We start from the raw sequence: 23,925 nt of genomic DNA on the forward strand, positions 1-23,925 counted from the left end.
CTGTATAAGGAGGGGAATTCTGCGTGCGCCGTCATTACGGTAAAGGCTGATCCCGCCCTCTCTTTAATAGACGCCTCGACGCTGTCGCCTCGTCTGTAGCGAGGCGGACCGAGAACCAGGACCAGTGGGCAAACACACGGGGAATATTTACAGGATTACGTAGATAAAAAAAAACAGGACTGGGACACGCCACGAATCGGTAAGTAAAAATGCGTTTTGGGTGCAAGTTTAGTCAGCGCGGATACGCTTTTAGGTGGTTAAAGTGGCACACTGCATCGCTGGCAAGGAGTGGTCCTCCCCAGCACGACTTTCTGTGCTAACACTGGGAGCTAAAGAGTTAGCCTAGTGGGAGACGGACGCGCTACGCTTCGACTTCAGCCTTTCTATGTCTGCCGGGTAATGTGAGTAGACAATGAAATATACATCACAAAAAAAAACAAAGAGCGCGCTGATGTGCCGGCATTTAAGGCACACTATAGCTCGTATAACACTGAAAAAATAAAGGCATGGGGAATCTAGGCCAGTGTATTGTTGGCCAGACGAAGGCAAGCGATGCTATCTGTGACTGGGCTGACCCTGCAGGCAGGGTTCAGTCGGCTAGTTGTGCGTTTGTGCTGCTACAGCCCCGCTGGATGGCGGATGGCCGTGATAACACGCAGGGTTTGCGGCTCGCAAATGGGGCCGGGGGATGCTAAGGGTAGGACCTGGTCTGGGTGTAGTAAAGCGTTATACTGGAACACGTTCCGTGTGGTGTATCTCCGTCGGTTACATTACGGCTCACCCGGACCACCCGCGCCAGTCTTTTGTTCACCAATGTGTCAATATGTTGTGGCTGCGGCGGGTTGGACCCGGGGAGACTGGTGGGAGAGCAGCTCCTGGCTGTTGTGTATAAAGACTACCTGAAGCCAGCCTGTTGGATGAGTCAAAACAAACAGTCGGTAACCAGCACAACGTTATTATTTGTTTTTGTTTTATTTGTATCTTTGTTTTATTGTACTTAATTGAAAAAAACAAAACAAATGTATTTGGAATTGGTTCTACTTTGTGTGTTTAGGGGGGGGGGGGAGCACTTCATGTTTATGCATTGTTTTTCTTTTTGACACTGTAATGTCACCATTAAAAACAAAAGTATAAAAAACATATATTTTTCAAAAATATATATACATTCTCCAACACATGAAATACTTAACAGAACTCACACCAACACAAGCCTTGGATTCATACTACGAACTAAACTATGACTGTTGCGTTGACCTAATTAATATCCGTCCATTTTCAGATTCGATTGTGTTGTGATTCACAAGAACAGCGGAACAGAACAAAACATCCAGGCGATACTTAACAAAGGTAAGAGGAAACAATCAGACCAATGTCTACAATTCGCCCACCAAATTAAATTTAAGACGTTCTACTTGTTCCCGCGAGTTCAGTGTTTGTGTATTTGAGCATGTCTAAGGGTGGTGGTCTTCAAATTGCATTTGTTCACAAACATGCAGGGTTGTCTGTCCACTAGTAAACCAGTTGGATGGGTCTTGTACTAACTTGTTTTAGTCAGGAAAGGGCAGGGTGGAGATAACTGTCAAACCCAGTTTGCTGGAACGACCAACAAACTGGCCATTCCTTTGTAACTACTAGACTACTGTGTGCTTTATAGCTATATAGTCTCCCATACGATTCAAGAAGATTTTAACAATCATGTTAATGTACACACAAATCGCTTCTGGGATTAAATGTTGGAGTAGAAATTAATTTGTTTGTGTGGTTGTGTGGAAGTTTGTGTGGCTGATATGTGTTAGAGAAAAGCTGGCGTTTGATTGTTGATGCATGCTTTTGGTGCCAGACCGAATTTGCATCATTCCTAGAGTTGTATAGGTTAATCCTTTGTGTGTCTGAGAGACTGTGTGGCCGCGCAGGCGTGAGGAGGTAAATGGATTAGTAGCCTGAAGCCCCAATCCCTTCACAAAACACACTCTGCCTGAACCAGTATCAATGGCTACGGGCTGTTTCATATGTCATGAGTACAATATTTGTGACAGGGTAGTACCAGTAGGTAGGGGCTGGTGTTGGTTGGTTGGTTTGACTGCAGCAGCAGCAGCATGCTCTCACTACTTTTATGAGGTTGACGGAGGGCAGTACTGTGGGCTCTTTGACTGCGTCTGGGGGAAGAGGCCCACTGACGGCCCTTAGTTAGTCATGGTGAGTGATCTCTGACGGGGTGATGTGACTCGTGGTGTGTCAGGCCTGGATCAGGTGTGTGTGTGTGTGGGGGGGGGGGGGGGTATTGACCTCAATAAACTCGCATCGCAGAACAATGGCAGGACCGTACAACCCCCCCCCCCCCCCCCCGCGCTCCGTGTATAACTGACGGGACTTTTCTTAAGATTGGAACGATAAAACTTGTTTTGATTGGTACGAGGCGACCTACGATAACTTGAGGTTTTGGTTTTGTTTTGGCCCATATTCCCATGCGATGATTTTAACCTCCACATTGCTGGAGGACATTTGTGTGGGGTTGGATACACTCCTGGGTTCGTATTTCTTTAGCAGGAAGGGCCGAGGACGTGGGATGTGTGGTGAAGGAGGAGGGGATCGTGTCCAGGAATGCCTATTGTTTTAAATCTCGGCTCGTTGGATGTAGATTTATACCCTTTTATGTTTTACTCTTATTTTCTCCATGGCCTGTTTTTATTTTTTTAATCAGATGCTCCCACTCATGTTAATTATGTCTGGTATAGGGAGTAGTACAGGCAAAGACACAACGGGGATGACCGCTATGAACACTTAAGTAAACACAGGAGTAAGATCCTGCTGCGCAGTTTGGCCATGAAAACAGCCAAGATATATCCTGACGTTGCAGATAAAGGGGGAAGAGGCTACTGGAGATGGGGGAAGGTTACAAGGCCAAAGGGGAAGCTCTACATAAGGACGTGATGATCACACGCACTGCGAGGGGGTTTTCCCTGAAACGCTAAATCGGTTGTGAAAAGATACTGGTATCATCACAGATTAACCGAAAGGTGCTACAGGCCTTTTCAAGGTTAATTTATTTTGCGTTCTGCGATATGTCCAAGAGTCCAGGAAAGCTGACTCTGGGCAGGTCACCGGAGCTCTCCAGCGGAGAATCCAAAACATCCTGTTTCTCAGGAAGCGGGCCGGGCTCAGGACGGGGATCAGTGCTGCGATGGCCGCGGTGTTTCCCCATTGTTCTCCTGAAACCCACAGCTGACTTTCTCATCGGCTTTTCAAGGCCAAGAACTGCACATGTTAAGGGGGATGCCGCAACATCTGCGTTTTTTTTTGAGCGAACCAATCACAGCCCTCGCTGCTGCGTCGCCTCGATGGAAAGGTTACAATTTTTGGGAAGCGCACGTCAGTCAGGCCCTTGCGGTGGACGCAAGGAGGGTCCGCATGGACGTAAATTGTCCGTAAACCCCCTTGCGTTGCGTCGACGTGGAACCATGGCTGAGGCTTAAGAGGGAGGGAGGGAGGGGCTACAGTCGACACACCCAAAAGATACGGCCACCACAGGACATGCTGCCACACGAGGTTGTGTGTGGTATCTGGCGTGTGATCGTGGCGTGCAGCCTACGCACCGTCACCAATGCATGCATGCGTGTGGGTGTGCACCCCCCCAGCAGAGCCCTGTATTCCTCCCCCCCCCCCCCCGTCGCGTCAACACTTGCACCGGCCTGTACAAACTTCCCATTGTTCCGCTGGTCCCCCCCACCCCCCTAGAACTGACAGCTGCAGAATTCCCTCCGCTCTGTGATTGAGACCGCAGCGTGGCGTTCCCAAGAACGCCGACGATAACACAGTGCGGCTCTGTGCGTGTGTAATTCATCTTCGCTACATGGACGAGAAGAACGGGGTCATTACTGAAAGGAGATAGCGTGTGGAATGCGTGTGTGTGCTTATAATGGCGTGGTGCGTTTGATGGACCCACCACGGGGGGGTCGGCAGGGTGGGTGTAGATGGAGTGCGTGCGTGTGTGTGTGTGTTTACGTTTGTGTATCTTTGTTTCCTGGGTCGAGGTGACTGGCTGCTGGCCTTTCCTTGATTGGCAGCGGACCCTGTAGGTAGTAGGAACGCGGGCTGGCTGCTTGTTTTGTCGGCCCGGCCGAGTTTTGAAAGTGTTGAATTTAGTGACAATGGCAGGAATGTGAGACGTCCCTTTTATCTCGCGCAGCTCTCTGTTCCTTATCTCGTGTGTGTGTGTGTGTGTGTGTGTGTGTGTGTGTGTGTGTGTGTGTGTGTGTGTGTGTGTGTGTGTGTGTGTGTGTGTGTGTGTGTGTGTGTGTGTGTGTGTGTGTGTGTGTGTGTGTGTGTGTGTGTGTGTGTGTGTGTGTTCATTCTCCACCCCCCCCCCTCCCACAAGCCCTGTGGGTAGTATCAGCCCTTGTCCTTTGACCATATATGGGCGTAAATGTTCCAGGACGGCACAATGTGCTCTCAGGTGGGAGAGAGACTGTGGCCGATGGCGCCGCACCAATTACACTGCAAACACAAACTTTTGCCAGGGCCCGTCTGTATGATGTCATTCAAATGTGGCATCAGAGCTCCTCCCCCCCCCCCTCCCCTTCCCCTCCTCTCTCTTATTTCCTGCAAAAAGAAAGCAGTTTCAATTCAGGTTTTCAGACCATTTTGATTTTATCAATTTCCTCCCAGGAATCCCCTGTTCTTGTAAATGCCCTTGGCCCTCACCGGCACGACGGCCCTATTCCCAGACTAGGCACACCGTGAAGTGTGGGTGGGTGAGTGGGTGGGTGGGTGTGTTCCAACGAGAAAACCGAGCCAACACACTGGCGTTGTATTCCAGCTTAAGGGGAAGTATGGGTATGGCACAAGGGTGACGTCATACTCTTCCTCCAGTAGACGATTCCCTGAAACTGTGAGTCAGACCCCCCCCCCCCTCTACACACACTATCTTAATGCACCTCTGTCTGTCCCCCCCCCCCCCCCCCCCCCTTCTTGCAGCAGGTGTCTGCTCAGGTGAAAACAAGTCCCCGTTTGTTATGTTCACACACACACACACACACACACACACACACACACACACACACACACACACACACACACACACACACACACACACACACACACACACACACACACACACACACACACACACACACACACACCTCCCTCCCTTTTTATATAGCGATCCCACGGCCAGAGATATTGGGAAACAGGTGGTGTCAGATTTCGCCGGCGGCCGCCCCTCCCCCCTCCCGGCCGGCTAACACCTGCCTAACCGGTCAGGTGGGTGTACCCTTTCAAATCGGGCTGCCCTGGATCCTCCTTTGTGGATCAACGGAAGGCCCTGCACGTCTGAATCGGCCCCATGGGAGCAACACTGTAGAAGGGGACTTCAAAGAGGGTGGCTACTGTTGAGCCTGGGAGAGTGTGTGTGTGTGTGTGTGTGTGTGATTGTGTGTGATTGTGATGTGGAGTTGGGAGAAGATGGCATCACGGTGGAGGGGCAGAGCGAAGAGACAAAGGGAAGATACGGGCCAACTGTAGAGGCAGGCGGCTGAGTAGGCACAGCCTGGGGCGGGCGTAGCTGGGCGGACGGGGGGGACTGCCGGAAGGGGAGACGGCGGGCCAGGACGGTCAGGCCCGACGAACATATGGCTCGGAGGGAGCTCCGTTGGCACCGCCGCCGCCGCCGCCCGTACCACGCCACACACCGGCGGGGGCCTTTGTGCTGACGGCGAGCGTTTTTTGGGCTCACCACAGCTCAGCTCAGCCCTCTTCTCGGCGGCCGTCTCACGGAGTCGCTCCAGAGAGCGGAGTAAATACAGGGTGTGTCTGGAGCGGCAGGGAGTGTGCTTTGTTGAGCAAACAGAAACCCCTCCCCTCGCTCTCTCCGCCCTGCTCCCGCTCTCTCTCTCTCTCTCCCTCTCTCTCTCGCTCTCGCTCTCTCTCTCTCGCTCTCTCATCTTCACGTCTGTATGGTATTCTCACCACGCTGTCGTTTATTTTGGTCAGCTGCTCACCAAACCCCCCTAGTCCCCTTGTGTGGAAAACAACATTCTGCCTGCAAGCTTCTCCTCGCCTTCCAGCACTGTAGTCCCCCTCCCCCCCTCCCTCTTTCCTCCCTCTTACCCTCCCCACAAGCCTCCTGTTTCTGGGTGTGGCGTGTTGTTTTTTAAAAGGGGACTATCGCGAGAGAATTTCCATGATAATCAAGAGTTTGAAAAAAAACAACAAGACGCAGACGCTCAGACACACGTCTCTATTTTGGTTCAGTTTGTGTCTGCCGCAAGAGGGTTGCTCACTAGCAATCATCTCTCTGGTGTTACTCTGGCAACGGAGCGCTCCTACCACCAGGGACTGTAGTGGAGACGCCGTCTCCCAGTCTTATTACCAGTCTCTGAGCTCCAGGCCCTTTCTGGGGGCCATAAGGGAAGTGTGTGTGTGTGTGTGTGTGTGTACGTGTGTGTGTGTGTGTGTGTGTGTGTGTGTGTACGTGTGTGTTTATATCTATGTTTTATTCATAGAGGAGGGATCTCTACAAGTGAAAATATTCCACCGTCTCCGACCCTCTGATTGGAAGCAAAACGTGCATAAAGATAATCTTTTATCGCTTCATATCGGTGGCTGAGATTGCGCGTCTCTGGGGGTGTCTCCGCCCGTGTCTCTGTGTGTAGCCGCCGGGAGGGCGTTAAAATAAATGAGTGCGTGTAGCGCAGCCGGCTGGAGTCGGTGGTCAGAATTAAGGGTTGTAGTGTATACTTATGCTGCAGCACAGGCAATGAGGTGCACACGCCTTCAAAAGGCGTTGCGTATACCAACATAAGGTACTAGCAGCCAGTCTAGCACATCACAAGACCGTTGCACTGCCGGGATGTACGGACTTTCAGATTCAAGCTCTCCTTTCGTGTGTGTGTGTGTGGGAGGGATACACCATTTTTAAGGAAGATGAACAAGGCCTGTGTCTTTGCACACAGTAGTTTCTCAGGTCGTGTGTCGTCCATACGGTAGTCCTACCTCGCCTGCAGCTTGATGTGTTTACGCTTCCTTCACTAAGACAATAATGACAAAGTGTGGCGTGTTTCCACATTGGTAGAATCCAAAGACTCATTATAATATACGACGCGATGGCAGCATGGTAATGCGGAACCTGTACATAAATAAAGCTTCCGTCTGAGTGGATCTAGAAAGGTTTGCAACGCCAGCTTTTCCGCCATGACCTGTCCGATGAATAACGGCCTATTTTACTCTGATTACTTATTAATGACAAACCTATCTGCTTGTTCCGGTCAACGCTTATACGCTTGAGCACTCATGTATAACTCCTTCACTCCCCATCTAAAGGGAGGGCGGGGGCGGGGGGGCGGGTTCCCATGATGCAGGCGATATGAGCTCTAGTCAAATTCCAATGTGGTGTCAAAATGTCCAGTGTTCATATTAAAATATGAACATATTGGCCACTTTGCTCATTCATTCATTCTCCGTATCAAAGTGCTGTTTAGAGTCCTCCCCAGATCCGAGCGTGTCAACGGTGTGAATCGTGTCTCTGAGGGGGGGGAAGGCGTTGAGCGGCGTCGCCGTGTGTGTTTGCCTAGCTTTACAGCCCCTCTGTAAGCCAGCCGCTCCTGGCCTCTTTCTCTCTCTCTCTCTCTCTCTCGCTCTCTCTCTCCTCTTTGTTTGCTGTGGTGCGCTCAACTAGCGCTCTGTGTAACCGGGCCTCCTCCTCTGTCCCTCCACCCTGCTCCTCCACCTCCTCTGTCCCTCCCCCTCTTCTCCTTCCCCTCCACCCTGCTCCTCCACCTCTGTCCCTCCCTCACCCTCCTCCTCTGTTCCTCCACCCTGCTCCTCCACCTTCTCTGTCCCTCCCCCTCTTCTCCTCCCCCTCTGTCCCTCCCTCCTGCTCCTCCCCCTCTGTCCCTCCACCCTGCTCCTCCCCTCTGTCCCTCCCTCCTGCTCCTTCTCCTCTCTGTCCCCCCTCCTGCTCCTCTCCCCTCTCTGTCCCTCCCTCCTGCTCCCTCCCCTCTGTCCCCCTCCCTCCTGTCCCTCCCTCCTGCTCCTCTCCTCTCCTCTCTCCCTCCCTCCTGCTCCTCCCACGTCTCCAGCGTGTATGGAGCAGTGTGGGAGCGCCGCCGCTCTGCTGGAGTCGGTCAGGGAGCAGGAGGCGCAGTTTGAGCAGCTGACCCGGGCGTTGGAGGAGGAGCGGAGGTGGGCGGGCCTCTCCGTCGGGGGCCACGCCCCCTCTCACACACAGGTAACCCCCCCCCTCCCCCGCCTGTCCCTCCCCTGTTTGTCATCCCGGGCCGTCATGAGACACACCCCCCAGAGGGTCGTACGTCTCCCCTCCCATGCCGCCGCACCGATCCTCCATCAGCTGTTGCTGTTGTCAACGCCGGCTCTCTCTCCCCCCCCCCCCGCGCCCCCGCCCCCCGCCCCACCGACGTACGCCGCTACTCCATCTTCTAACATGCAGTCATCATCCATCGCACCTTTGACCGGTAGTGGCCCCTGCACGGCCGCGCATTCCACTGTCATTCTCTTCCTGGTTATATGTCCATTTCTTTCACCGCAGTCACTCACCCCTTGAACCCCGCCCCCCCCCCCCCGTGTGTGTGTGTGTGTGTGTGTGTGTGTGTGTGTCAGACTCATGCTTGTCAGTCATCCCTGATGACTGATCATCCCATCCGTGCACATAGTTGCACAGCTTCTAACATGCCAGGAGACGTCTTCTCTCTCCTCCCCCCCCCCCCCCCCACCCACCCAACCAACCGCCGGCGTACCTACACCGCGAGTCACCGGATACACTAACAGAGCCTCAGGGCTCACCCCCCCATCCCCTGACCGCGCCGTTTCTCCCCGTGTAAACATACAGGCTTGTTTGTCCTGTTGTCTGAGCATGTCGGGCTATGCATGTGCTCATCAGTTGTGCATGCGCTGATTGGCCGCCCGTGCATCTGCCGTGAGTCCGTGCTCAATGCAGCAGTGGTTCAGCCTCATGGTGTTTGTGACTGGCACGATTCTGTGGCGTCCTCCTGAGTAAAGCCTTTTTATTTTAGTGTTTCGTTTTATGATAGTGTTTCAGTGTTATTAAGCTCCGTGCCAGTCTCTTTATTGGGATATTTAAACGTGTCCACTGTTCTAAGTATTCAATACAGTTAAACATCAAGGCTGGCATCGGATGTCGCATTGGCATGATTCTAAGCGTGGAGTGGGGCGGGTTTTCCCTTTGCCAACATCTCCCAATGAATCAACAAACAGAGCAGCGTGGCGTTTCCTCTATTGACTATCTGACGAATGGCAGATGGACTTTTCATCCAAAAGCTGCACTCAATAGTCACTGAGCTCTCCTGTTCTGCTCATCAATGCCACCGTATCATCTTCCCCCCCACAAGAAGGCAGAAGAGTCTCTGACGAACCCCACTTGTCCCGTTGCCAATCACTGCAGCACTGAATCATATCCGCCTCGACCCGGTCCTATTTCAGTCTGGGGGGGATGAATGCATCGTCTCTGACTGTGTCCTCCTGAGCTCCATCGCTGCCTGTGTGTACATTTAGGCTGACGGGAGGCGAGCGCGCTGGTGGTTGTGTAACGACCTCAAAAACGCTTGACTCCAGCAGGGCTCCCCGTGGTCCCCCGTGTGATTATTTTTTTTGTTTACGGCCGGGCTAATTGGTTGGACGGGGGCCGGCAGCGGGTCCTCCGCTCCCAGGAGCAGTGGCTCTGCAGAGGCTGCGGAACCTCGTGACGGGGGTACGTGGGGCTGTAAGGTCCAGAGCCGCGCCGCGCCGCACCGCGCCCGGGGGCCTTTGTGGCCCGCACCACCAGCAGCAGCAGCAGCAGGCGGCTGGCACGGGGTGCTTTGGGTTAGGACTGCACGACATCGGGTCCGCCACTGAATGCCCCGTATTGTGTTTATTTCCTTTGAGAGCGCGTCTCTCTCTCTTGATGACTGTTTGGCCCGCCACACTAAACGGCTGAACCCGTGTTCCTTGCCAATGAGCGGGTCTCTTGTGTCAAAGTCCAAGAAATCTTAAAGCTGTATTCAACTCTGAAAATATAGATTTCATTTCCTCCTGGCAATGCTTTTTTGATGTGAATAAATTAATACATTACTAGTCTAATTTGGAAAATGCGGGCTTACTGACTGTAAAGGAGCGGAACCGTCTTTCAAGAAGGACTGAAGATGAAACAAATGAGCAGCCTCTGAACTAGCTCGGAACAAGAGTTCAGATTGAGGCCAAGAGTAACCCCTGCTGGCTACTTCTGGAAGTCTCATTAAAACTTATTTCCTTGTGCGTGCTGAAGCTGTATGAGAGGTGGTTACTGCGGTCCCCGTGTTGGTACTGACGGTATATGAGGATGTGCAATGTGTACGGGACAGCTCAGTGTGTTTTGTCAGCGGACGACCTGCGTTCTCTTGGGGGTCCTGTAGATACTTTACTTTTTTTAAATAGTATTTCTTTGCATGCGATTTCTGTTTTGCATGCATGTGTCCTCCTCGTCGTTTTAAGTTTGTTTTTGTGGTAGTTTATCCTCGGAGTTAGAGGTAAGATTGTAGATTGTGAGTGCATGGTAAAATACATACAAGAGCCTAACGATGGATAAGACTCGTTAAAGGAGAAATGCATTTTCAAATACAGTGGGAGGGGTAAGAGGGAGTTTACAAATCTCCTAAAAAGAAAGAAAAAGAACATGACCTAAAACATAAAATATGTGATTGTCCGTAAATGCCGGTATGTCACACTCCTGTTTTGAGGAAGTGCTTGGGTCCCAGGCGATGATTAAGGTCTTGACGTTATCAGCTGTGTAAGTGGTAGGAAGTGATGCTGCTTCAGGAGGTGTTATCACTGCGGTTTCGCCGCAATCACATCAGTGCTCAGTGTCTGTTGACTGACTGCGTTATTTCTTTTCCCTCGCCGCAGAACGGCTGTCTGGGGGATGCAGACATAGAACGACTGAAGCTGACTGACGGATACATTAACGGGACACAGGTAGGGGTGTGTGTTCTGTATACCAACCCTATATTTATCAATCTGCCGTCTAGGGCTGTACGATAATACTGTGACGCAATGATACAATTATAATTGCGACATGTTTTCCGACATGTGTTATCGCAATTATTCTTTTCGGTTGACAGATTGTCGAATGTAAATTAATGTTCAGTGGCGGCAACTGTATAAAAAAGCATAATAATAAACCGATTGCTGAGTAGGGCTGTCAACGAATATTCTAAATATCGAATATATATTCAAATAGTTTTTAAAAACAGACATTTGACAGCCGCGGTGCGGCTGTCTGCTTTGCGAGTGGGCGCACCGCACTTCAATTAATGTTGTATTTGTTTCCATCACTGAATGAAGCCTGACATATTTGGGACGAGAGTCGGGACCTTAAACTGCTTGCACAAAACTCTTGATCAGCACTCAGCATTTGTTTATTGTTGTTTATTTAAAACAGTATGCTCAGAGAGAGTGAGGGAGTGAAAGAGAGAAAAAGAGAGCGAGCGAGAACGAGGTCTGCGGTCTTGGCCATTAGATCATTTACTTATTTTTGTGTAGGTAATATGTTGTCAAATATGGTTAAACTTAAATAAACGACCTATACAAGTAGTTATGTCTCGTTGTATTAGTTTGTGCTGTTATTAACATAATGCGCAAATATAGATATTTGAATAGTTTAATATATGTTTTTTTAGGATATTCAAACGTCATATTTGAGCAATTTTGACAGCCATATTGCTGAGTTGTAACTTTTGAACTCATCAAACGGTCACTTGATTTGATTGCAGACTGCGATATTGGTGGCTGTCTCATCCACTTGCGATTGAGCAAGGGGCTTTAACGTTGTATGTTGCGTCAACAGTACAGAATGGTGGACCCCGCCCACGGCGCTCTGGACGAGAGCTACACGCCAGAAGATGATTCACAGGAAGCGCACTCCGTCTTCTCCGACGAGGGCTCGGCGCTGCGGCGGCCGGACAACGGGGTGAGGAAATGGACGCCGACACAACGCATCCTCACACAGTGCCACTCTGTCACCCATACCACCAGGCCCCTCCATACGTTGTGTCTCAAACGTCGCCCTTTCACAGTGCGCTGCCACTTCGTTACTCACCCGGACCACCGGGCCCCTCCATGCACCGTGTCGAGGGCTGAACGATAAATCAAATTAAAACAACATCGCGATGTAATGGAACGCGTGTGCAAATCGCAACGGCTGTGATTTAACAGTAACAAATCAACAATTATATAACAATTCGTATTTATTTTTCTTTCACAATTCAATAGTTCTGAGATCACTTCATCTCGACACATGGGTCTGGCCTGAAGGAAAGAGGAGTTTATATGTTGTCTGCTTCCAATGTTGTGTTGGTCATAACTATAGAATTTTATTGCAACGAAAAACCAAATCACAATATTGGTCGAAATAATCGCAATTAGATTATTCCCCCAAAATCGTTCAGCCCTAACCGTGTCCCTAACGTGGTTCCGCCCTCTCACAGTGGCTGCCACTCTGTTACTCACCCGTAGTGCCGCCGCCCCCCCCCCCCCCCCCCCCCCCCCCCCCCCCCCCCCCCCCCCCCCCCCCCCCGTGTCCCTTACGTCCCCTCTCCCCTCTCCCCAGCACCCCCAGATGATGATGAAGAAGCCGCTGGTGTCGCGCTCGGTCCACCCCTCCGAGGGGCTGTCGGTGGACGGCGGCCTGATGGCGCCGCCCAGCATGGGCAGCTACACCGCCACGCTGGACCGCTACCGGCAGGCCGGCCCCGCCGACTACCCCACCGCCACCGTGCCCCGCAACTACCACTACGGCCCCCCCGCCGGCTACGACGACTACCGGCCCGGGCCGCCGTCGGAGGCCTACTCCAGCATGAGCCGGGGCACGCGCATGGACGACCGCTACCGGTGGGTCCTGAGCTCCCACCCGCCACAACCTCTTCCTAACGATGTGAAGCTCTGTTTAGTGTTTCAGGTCCAGCTCAGGATGGGGGTCATTCCTTTTTGTGTTGCCTTACGCTTGATGGACATGCCAAGGTTTCTTTAGATTTTTGGGTTTGAAAGTTCATGTAGCACTTGGCTACCCACGTCTGCAAACGATATATATACGATATATTCTCTCTCTCTCTCTCTCTCTCTCTCTCTCTCTCTCTCTCTCTCTCTCTCTCTCTCTCTCTCTCTCTCTCTCTCTCTCTCTCTACAAAATAAAAACATACACACTGACTTTCACAATTTTTTTTTGTCTGTCAGGCTCATCTTCGAATCCTACACAATTTTTTTTTTTTTAATTACCTGGTCGGGTATTTTAATGAGCTGTGTTGGGAAGGTTGCGAGTGTGTCAGACTTCCTACTAAAACCTGAACAAAGTGTCCACTTTTATATTGGCCTACGCTTGACGGACACGACCAAGCTTGTCCCAGACCACGCGCTGCAGACTTGCATCCATGGCGACAACAAAGAGCGGCCGCCTTCTCTTGTTAGTCACGGCTGCCCCCCTCCTCTCGTCCTCCAGGCCCATGGACGGCTACAGGACCCTGGACTCGGGCTACCGGGCCCCCAGCCGGCAGCAGATGGACCCCTACGGCGCGCAGCCCCAGGTGGCCCGCGGGGTGCGCGGCATGGGCTCCGCCATGGACATGCGCTACGGGCAGTACGGCCCCGAGGACGACCAGCGCAGCCTGGACTACGACATGGACTACGGCATGGGGCCGCCGCCCATGCACCCGGGGGGCTACGGCACCATGCCCCGCCTGGGGCACGGACCGGCCGGGATGGACCGCCGCCGGCTCAGGTGAGGGCAAGAGACGCACAACTAGTCTACAGTAGTCTACAGACTACTAGCAGTGGACGTTAGGTTTAGTGCTTTTCAAGACGCACAAAGACACTTGACGTACTTTTTTTATTACAGATGATCAGACAAACGGAAGATGGGTAGACGCACATATTACTCGAGTAAAGGCCTTGTTACTTTAAAATAATGACTTTAAAATGAGTAAATGCGATGTGTGTGTTAATTGACGTAACAGCTTCAGAAGGAGTACAAAAGTAACTAAATTTGACGTGTGTGCCGGGCCACTGTCTGAATCATGATGAAGTTTTCTTCTACCAAAGGAAGTGGGCCGCATGTGAACATGAAGAAGTGCTACACACAGGAAATAATAATCGTCCCCTGTGTTGTTGTAATTTTCATTCCAAAAACGTGTATAAGAACTATATCCTGGACTTTCTATTTCTTTCGGTGAAAGTGTATTTCTGAGTTTGGAAGTTCATGTAGCACTTGGCTAACCCATGTCCAGGGGTGCTCAAACTATTTACTAAACAAGTTAAAAGACATGTGCACTCATTGTCTGTCTGTCCAAAAATAAAGTAGTAGTCTAATCAGATTTGTCAGGCTTGCCCCATCGTCAAATCCTACGGGATTTATTTGAATTGACAGTCAGTCGGTGGGGTTATTTAAAGAGCTGTGTTTGGAAGTGAGTCAGACTTCCTACTAAAACATGACCCAAGTTTCCACAGTAGCTGACGTCTCTCACACAGACCCATGCACGCTCTCATCCGCAGGAGCTGCGAGGACACTTTAGACGGAGACATGGGCGGGGTGGACCCCTACGTCTGGGGGGTCCCCGTCCCCATGGAGCGGGGCAGCATGGCCTCGTTGGACAGCACGCTGAGGAAGGGTCCGCCCGCTTCCTGGAGACAGCCAGAGCTCCCCGAGGTGATCGCCATGTTGAACTACCGCCTGGACCCCGTCAAGACCAACGCCGCCGCCTACCTCCAGCACCTCACCTTTAAGAACGACAAGGTACATGTTGAACTCTAGCAGTGCAGGTAGTTGTAGGGGGGGGGGGAGTAGCTCCTTTTGGTTTGTCTCTTTTTTCCTCCTGTTTATTTTATAGGGAGTCAGGTTAGAAACGTGTAGTCTTTGTTTTCCTTGGTTTTAGTTAGGTAAGCTAGTTTGGGTTAGACTGTTCTGTTTGTTGTTTTCGGCCATGCTCACCCTGAAGCTCAATGCTACCATTTATCTTAAAGATTGAATGAATTGACTTATGTTGGACTGCAGCTCTGTGTGCCTGGTCATCTTTGGGAGTGGGGGGAAAGAGGGGAGCACCCTTTGTTATGTTCGGTTCCCCTAGGCCGGTCGTAACGTAATTGGGGGCTCGTCCGTCTTTCTCTCTTTCGTTGTGTCGGGTGAATTCACATAGTTTCTCTCATGTTGTCTCTGCTTGTCTGTTTGGCTGTTTGTTTTTTTTGTGGTTGGAAGGAATGGAGTTCAAATTAGCTCAGTCAGTCGGTCACTCACTCACTCACTCACTTTTCCTAAAATTCGCATACACGCCCGCCCATACACTTCCTCAATCACATGCAGGCTCTTTCCATTTAAGCAGAACAATCATGTTGATGACGTGCATCTCAGAGACGCACCACTGAGCTGGTCTTCGCCGAAACCTCCAAAAAAAAAAGGGGGGGAAGGTGAGTCGCTCTTTGGGGGCACCAGACTCTCAGAATCTCAAACTCTCAGGCGTTGTGTTCCAGGTCAAGTCGGACGTGAGGCGGCTGAAGGGCATCCCGGCGCTGGTGTCCATGCTGGACCACCCCAAGAAGGAGGTGCACCACTCGGCCTGCGGCGCGCTCAAGAACATCTCGTTCGAGCCGCGACGCCGACAACAAGATCGCCATCAAGAACTGCGACGGCGTGACGGGCCTGGTGCGGCTGCTGAGGAAGACCCACGAGCAGGACCTCACCGACACCATCACAGGTAAACCCCCACCCCCCCACCACCCCGCCCTACGAAGATGGGACGTATGTTGTTGTCGTTGCGTCTTCTTCACTGGTTTTCCATCGCGCGGAGAGCGGTGTGTGGGCGCCCGGTTTTGTAACGGGGGTGCCCTTCTTTCTCGCCGGGGTCGCCCCCCCCCCCACAGGCACCCTGTGGAACCTGTCGTCCCACGACGTGGTGAAGATGGAGATCGTGGACCACGCGCTGCACGCCCTGGCCGACGAGGTGATGGTGCCGCGCTCGGGCTGGGAGCGGGGCAGCGACGCCGGCGAGGAGAACTGCAAGCCGCGCCACCTGGAGTGGGAGACGGCCCTCACCAACACGGCGGGCTGCCTGAGGTGAGAAGGCGGTGGTTGATGAGAGGGGAGACGACGAAGCAGCAGTAGTTTATTGATTTGAATGATTTTTATTTATTCACAAACATGATACGTATACATTAGAGACAATAATAAATAAATGTCCATGCATGTGAGCTGGTCCACAAAGAAGCCACCCAAAGCTTATGCTAGGCGGGGGGAGTGAATAATAGTTTGTGGTGTGAGGCGAGAAGACGTTGTTGTTTTTTCGGTTTGTGTTCTTTAGTTTTTTTTAAACGTCCTCCTCCTCCTCCTCGGCCACGCCCAAACCAAAAACAGGAATGTGAGTTCGGAGCGCAGCGAGGCCCGGAGGAAGCTGCGGGAGTGCACCGGCCTTGTGGACTCCCTCATGTACATCGTCCAGTCGCAGATCAACCGCAAAGACGTGGACAACAAGGTACGCCTGACCCCAACACCTCGGCGATGAGCCTCGAACCCTCACCCCCTCAAACTGCTGCAGTGCTGTGTTCCAAAATCCATACTCTCATGAGTACACTTAAATGTAGTGCACTATCCGCACTGTCTAAGTGCGCTGATTTTCAGATGTCAGTGTCGTTCCAAATCGAATACTCCGTGGTGCACTACCCGGAAATTACGATCTCGACTGCCGCCGTGGCTCCTCCCCCCCGCAATAAACATCCCGCTTTGAACAGTGAACTCTTTACGCCTAGCAGCTATAAAAACTAAAAATTAATTATTCAATTACTCCATTAATGAAGGCTATGTGAAAAATGCGCTGACGTTGTCTCAGCCCGGTGCCGCCTCTTCCGCCACGTAGCTGCGATGGCTGCCGTTGAGTACGAAAAGTGTGCGTCCATCCACACGTCACAGTTTGAGCGTTTTGAGTGCACCGTCCGGCTCTCCTTTCAGCACACTTCTTTTCGCCCCCGATCTGAATTGGAACGACCTACGTACTGTATAGTGAGTGCGGCTAGTATGGATATTAGAACCCAGCACAGGTTGTGTTGTGTTTCTGCGGGTGGTGGTGGTGGTGGTAACCCCCTCCCCCTCTCCTCCCCTCTCCTCTCCTCTAGTTGGTGGAGAACAGCGTCTGTCTGCTGAGGAATCTGTCCTATCACGTCCACCGCGAGATCCCCGGCTGCGAGCGCTTCTCCGAGTCCGCGCCCCTGAACCAGGGCCCCGCCCCCAGCTCCCAGAAGGGCAGCTGCTTCAGCTCCAAGAAGGGCAAAGGTCGGTGTCAAGCTGTCACAGTGTTGCTGTTGTGAAATATTGCAGGCTTTGTTTCCCCAAAGGTCCTTGTCCTGCTGTGTGTTTGGGCGTATGTGTGCAGGGAGCACCTATTGCGGCGTGTTTTTCTTCGCACAGTCTTACCCTCCTTTTTCCGTTTTTCCTCCTCCCTCTCTCTGGCCTCCCTTTATCTCTCCCTCCCTCCCTCTTCTTCTCTTCTCCTCATCCTATGGCCTGACGCGGGCTTTGTTTAGATGAGTGGTTTTCCAAAGGTAAGCTTCCCCCTGTCGGGTGTTCTACGCTCTTGGTGCCTGCTCTCTTGTCTCGGTCGATTCATGGACACCAAAACCCTCCATCCTGCGTTGCCCATCAGTGTACTAACCATGTATTAATGCATCACCATGACGATAATGCTTGCCAACCATCAATCATGCACGCAGGTATGCGTTACTTGGCATACCGCCAATAGAAACTGCATGGTCCCCCCTGCTTGTGTCACCGCCTGCATTGTCCCAGCATCACAACGCCTGCAGAAGCCGAGGCCTCTGGAGCCCCTCTCCTCCGCCATCCAGCGTCTTCCTTCCCCCACCCTGTCCTTAACCCTCTGACAGGCCTGCTCCAGACTCAACCCATCTCCCCCCCCCTCTCACCCCCTCTCCCTCCCCCCAGGAAAGAAGGACGAAAATGACGACGGAAGCGGAGACCAAGTCGACATTCCCAAGAGAACGACAGCCGCCAAAGGTATGCACACGGGCCCCTGGAGACCCATCCGTCACGCTCCGGTTGATCGGGAGGGCTTGTCATATGCTGTGCAAAACCTCCCGCACCCCCCCCCCCCCCCCCCCATGACTATCACAGGCTGTCCGTGCCATCTGTGCTTTCACCTCTGTCCGCTCTGGTTAGTCAGTGCTTCCTCTTTTTGTAAAAGAAGAAACATTGACACAGTAGAATAAATACATTCCCGCAACTCCATCAGTCATTATTTATTTATCCATCGACCGTATAGCGGAACTGTACGTGTGAGACGCGCGGTCTGCGTTGCGCTTAATTCGGTCAATATTGTCGGGGAACTGAGCGCCCATTGTCTTTGGACGGTCGATGCTAAACTCTGTATCAAGGCGTCGACCGTCAATGGAACAGCAGAGTTCCCGGCTCTGAGCGGACGGTGCTCAACGTGGGTCTCATCATCATGCCGCCGCTCCTCCTCCTCCCTCAGGCTACGAGCTGCTCTACCAGCCAGAGGTGGTGCGTCTCTACACCTCCCTGCTGCGGGAGAGCAAGAACGCCTCGGTGCTGGAGGCGGCCGCCGGCGCCATCCAGAACCTGTGTGCCGGCCGGTGGACGGTGAGTGACCGAAGACGCACCGAGACGTCACCTACCCCGACTTTCACGTGGGAGACTCTCCCCTTTACAGCCGGCCAACGCCGTAGTACAGTCAAACCACCGATAACGCCACGTGGATCACTGCAGAACAACGTCTGTGTTGGATTTGCCACCAGGCGATTACTGTAACAATTTTAGTTCCTATGTGTCAACTAACTAACTGGTCATAGTGCTGGAATTACTGTTGTACTTAAACTAATGTTTTTTTGCAGATCCACATCTAGTCCGTATGCATTTCGTTGTGGTCCAGAGTAAAACCGTAGCAGATGTCAGTATATTTGAGGCGTCTTCTTAGTCCCGCCCCTCTAACCTGGCTCCCCCCCCCCCCCCCCCCCATCGTTGCAGTACGGTCGCTACATCCGGGCCACGGTGCGGCTGGAGAAGGGTCTGCCCATGATGGCGGAGCTGCTGGCCCACGGCAACGACCGCGTGGTGCGCGCCATGTCCGGGGCGCTCCGGAACCTCGCCATCGACAACCGCAACAAAGAGCTGCTGGGTAACGGCCACTTCCTGTTTTGGGCTTGATGAGGGTTTTGACAGCTGGGGGAATAATAAAAAAAAAAGACGCGTTTCCTCTGGTGGACTCCAGAGTGTCTTGGTAATGGTGGGAAGTAATGGTTAGCGGTTTGTTTGGACTTAACCTTCCATGGGTCCCCCCAGCGGGAATCCCATAAGTCTTAACGACGTTAACGCCTTAAGACTTACATTGAACCTCAATGTTATTATCATTTTCTCTTTATCTTATTGCTTCTTTTTAATGACTTTTGTGTACCTTTTGTACAGTGTCCTTGAGTGCCGAGAAAGGCGCCTTCAAATTAAATGTATTATTATTAATATTATTAATGGGACCATATGAGCTAACATTGAGACTCAGTTTGGAGCTGAGTGCCTGGTGAGTAACCTTTCTTTCTTTCTTTCTTTCTTTCTTTCTTTCTTTCCCCCCCCCGCCCCCTGTAGGGAAGCATGCGGTGCCCCACCTGGTGGCGGACCTGCCGGGAGGCCCCAACCAGTCGGCCCGCGCCCTGTCGGAGGAGACGGTGGTGTCGGTGCTCAGCACGCTGGCCGAGGTGCTGGGGGGCAGCCTGGAGGCGGCCAAGACGCTGCGCACCTCGCAGGGCATCGAGCGGCTGGTGCTCATCAACAAGGACGGGTGGGTGTGGGGGGGGGTGGGGTCCCTGGACGGGGGGGGTGGGTGGGTGGGTTGGTGGTGGCTCCCTGCAGAGGGGTTGGTGGGGGGGTCACTGCACGGGGGGTGCACGTGACTCGGGAAGTGTGCACGTGACCGCCATGCTTGTGACACGTGACCCCCCCCCATGCATTCGACCCCCCCCCCCCCCCCCCCCCCCATTGCATGTGACCCCGGGAAGTGTGTCTTTGTGGGCGTTTCGTTCTAGACTGTTAACCCTTCAGTGCTGGGAGGATTGTGTGTGTGTGTGTGTGTGTGTGTGTGTGCGCGCGCGGGGGGCTCGGGTGTTTGACGGCGGTCCGTGTGTTTGACGGCGGTCTGTGTGGTTTTGCAGCAAGCGGTCTGAGCGGGAGGTGCGTGCGGCGGGCCAGGTGCTGCAGCTGGTGTGGGGCCACAAGGAGCTGCGCCGGCCGCTGGAGAAGGACGGCTGGAAGAAGGCCGACTTCGCCGTCAACCTCGCCGCCGTCAACGGCACCACCAACGGGGGCCGCGCCAACGGCTGCTACGACGACGGCACCCTGCCGCTGCTGGACAGAGGTGTGTGTGTGTGTGTGTGTGTGTGTGTGTGTGTGTGTGGCCGTAAGGAATCAGGAAGCCTGAATTGAATAATAAAAGATGAGTAACCTTGTGATTCCAGAAAGACAAACATAACTTAACACATGCTGGGTCAGTCATCTTTCTTTATCGTCAGGTTATATTGAGCCATTAAACATTCCAGATCCTGTTTTATATTTAGATAATTCCAGCTGCCTTTTTACAGTTCCTCAAAACGGCCGTGGGTTTTAAGTTCGAAAGTAAAATAAAAGGGAAACGGGGAAATCAATACAAGCCTGATGTGCATGTGAGTGTGTTTTCGGTGAACCTGAAGTTAGGGGTCATGTGTTTATCTAACTTGTGACGTTTGGTTTCGCATTTCCAGGGGAGAAGAGGGACATGATCCCCCTGAACGACCTCGGGCCCGGTCAGTACATCTGTAAAACACCACCTCATCCACCTTCCTATCCTTAAAGTCCATGTTGCAGGTTAACCGGAAGTTTTGATTAATGGGTACATAAAGCACTCAAAATATGTATGTCATTCATGAAATTTCTCCAAAATGGTTAAAGTCCTTTTTTGGGCGTATTTGTAGTAAGGGGTGTTTTCAACGCAACTCGGCGATGACGTCACGTTGGGGAGACGTGGTGGAAGGTAGCCTCAGCCTAGTGCTAGAACTAGGGCGTCTGGGATGAGGAAGAGGTGGCAAGAACCACAAATTACATGTATGATGGCCCGCAACCGTATCATTTTGAACCTGTCCAGACGTGAGAGGGCGAATGAGGAATTGCTGAGAACTGATGGCCGCCAAAGCCGATTAAATGCATGGTCAGAGGAGAATGGGTGAAGAGTTGCTATCATTTAGCAGCACAGCAACAAGCACTGGAGCTAGTCTGTGAACAGCAGTGCATACAATAACAACACTGTTTTTTTTTTTACTGTCAGTGAATAGCACCGAGTGAAAGTCAACGTTTTCTTTATATCTCGCATTTAGAAGAGCAATCAACTGAATAAATGCGAGGTATATAGCCTATCAGACACGCAATCAGTGAACTTGCAAATGAGAGCCTGCAGTATGACCGATCGTGTGACATTATTATAACCATCCATCTACAGCAAATACGATCAGACAGATACAGCATTGACACCCAAAGCACATTCGTCCAACCTGGACGAATCACCACGGCGCGTGTGCTCTCTCTCGCTCTCGCACGCACACACACACGATCACTCCAACTCCTCCAACTCCAAGGCTAGGCTGCTTCACTAAGACCACAACCAACCACAACTAACCATGCAGTAGTGCGAAGCCGGGAAGGACACAACACACAGTCGCACAACAATCAGTTCTATCATCAACATTCAGTCACTGCAAAGATTTAAATAGCGTCTTACCTTAAGTTAGAATGGACCCAACGTGTGTGAGTGATACACTCTGGTTTAGCTTTCGCTTGCCATCCGTTTAGTATGACTTCCCAACATTACGTCCTTCTTCTGTTTGGCACACATGGCTAATTTCCATACGCGCACAGGACTGGCTGGCTCCTCTTGGCAAAAAATATTTATCTATAACATATTTATCTATATCCATCTATCAACGCATGTGTCTAGTTTTAATGTGATGTCTTTTGTGTATGTCCAGTCAGACTTGTTGTCTCCCTTGTCCTGTGTGAGCTGAATCACCAAAATTAATTCCCTACGATTTGTGTCGTTTGGCAATAATAAATAATTGAATAGGCTATCTATCTATCTAGGCTATCGATATATATCTATGTATTTATCTATTTATCTGTATAATCTGCTGAACACTCTCTTACTAGTCTCTACTCTCAAGGGTCTCAATTTTCAGGCTTCAGTCTGTCGTCTCCCCAACGTGACGTCATGCAATGCATTGTGGGGGAAATGAGAATCAATTGCAAACCGCTAAAATCTTACCTTTTTCGTATTAAATTCTGTTTTGTGATACCCAACAACATTAAATACAATGGATAACCGTTCAAATGTTTATTACCAACAAGCAAATTGCACAAACAAAAACAAAAAATTAACCCTGCAACACAGACTTTAAGCCTTTCAATTCCCCCCCGCTGGCCGTGTCTGTTGAATCGATGTATTAAACAACTCCGCACTTCAATGCTCCCCATGCAGAAGGCTACACTACACTGGAGCAGAAGGAGAGGAGACACACTCTAGAAAACACCACAGACACTTTACCGGTAAGTCCCCCCCGCAGGACAGACACAGACAGACAGACAGACGGACGGAAGGGCAAGTGGACAGACATTCACCTGATCCCACGTTCTCTTAACGACTCTAACCTGCTCTCCTTCTCTCACTTGCACTACCTAAAGAAATAAATAACACTTTTGCCGGTGCCCTTTAACACCCTTCTGAGACCTCACGGTATGCTCACTATGTGATGCGCCCTCACACTTCTTTCCTCTTCCTCCTTGGTATCTCTATGTGTGTGTGTCTCTCTCTCTCTCTCTCTCAGCGAGGGGTGTATGGGCCCAGAAAGGGCTCCCTTCCCCTCCTGGACTCCTACGATGGTTAGCCACCACCCCATCCCTCCTCCCTCTCCCCTCCTCTGCATGTCACAGCATGGTATGTGCTGCATGGAGACGCTAGCTCGCTCTCTTCCCTTTTTCTATGTCTGTTCTAACATCGTTCAAACCGGTCCAATAACCCTCTTCTCCAGTGACCCGCTCCAACGCTGTCCTTGTTGTTGTTGTTGTTATTGTTAAACCGTTGCTGGTATGTTTGGTTTAACCTGCTGTTTACAGCGTCCCGGCTGCAGTGTCTTTTTGTTTTCTGCGTGTGGGTAAGCTGCATATGTTTGCCTACGTCGGGTTGAAAACGTATGTGAGGACCCACACACCCCCTGACCTCTCGCCCCTCCACCCAGGATAGGGGGGTTTATTGTAAACCTAAAACAACACATGTGGTTGTTGCTATTGTCGTGTGTGTGTGTGTGTGTGTGTGCGGTGAACCATGTGTGTGTACCACAGTCTGTCTGTGCAGTCTGTGTTTTATCAAAGTTTTAACATGGATGTGGTCACCTTGTTCTGACCTCCCCCCGCTCACAAACGGTCATTTATTTATTTTATTTTTTTCCTTTTCTAGAAAAACTGATTGTGTGCATCACTCAGAACGGGCCTTCCCTGCCTTACCACTGCTACTGATGAGCAACGACCAGAGATGGACAGACACACACACACACACACACAGACTCTCTCTCTCTCCCAGTCTGTCGCTTGTCGCTCTCTACACTCTCGGCTCCCCCTCCCTCTCCTTTTTGTACCCCGTTGCTCACTGATCGCTGCAAGTGGATACAAAGAAAGCGAGGATCCAAAGAAAACGGTTGTGTTGCAGTCGACCGATGGACCACACAATCGTTAGATGATTTTTTTTTCTTTTTTCTTTTTTACAAATTCATTGTAGCGTCAGATGTATTGTCTTAAATTATATTTCTTAGCTCTAAAAAAACTCTAAAGGCAATCAATGTATGTGGACAATCATCCTTTTTTTCCCG

General features: G+C 51.5%; 1 protein-coding gene across 1 annotated transcript; it reads left to right on the forward strand.

Moving 5' to 3' along the window:
* The first annotated feature begins 102 nt into the window (after positions 1–102).
* On the forward strand, positions 103–23,492 carry LOC311345544 (catenin delta-1-like). The gene is given in 22 exon segments (XM_084469963.1): positions 103–199; positions 1,280–1,347; positions 8,076–8,224; positions 10,894–10,962; positions 11,834–11,956; positions 12,596–12,876; positions 13,481–13,759; positions 14,530–14,770; positions 15,502–15,615; positions 15,617–15,725; positions 15,892–16,084; positions 16,382–16,499; positions 17,137–17,293; positions 17,545–17,562; positions 17,960–18,031; positions 18,507–18,634; positions 19,019–19,169; positions 19,631–19,823; positions 20,194–20,396; positions 20,779–20,820; positions 22,542–22,609; positions 22,888–23,492. Coding segments are annotated over 20 exon segments (2,763 nt in total). The 5' UTR covers positions 103–199; positions 1,280–1,347; positions 8,076–8,080; the 3' UTR covers positions 22,948–23,492.
* The last annotated feature ends 433 nt before the right edge of the window (positions 23,493–23,925 follow it).

Source organism: Micromesistius poutassou (genome assembly GCF_964030765.1).
Source record: "Micromesistius poutassou genome assembly, chromosome: 6".
Lineage (NCBI taxonomy): Eukaryota > Metazoa > Chordata > Actinopteri > Gadiformes > Gadidae > Micromesistius > Micromesistius poutassou.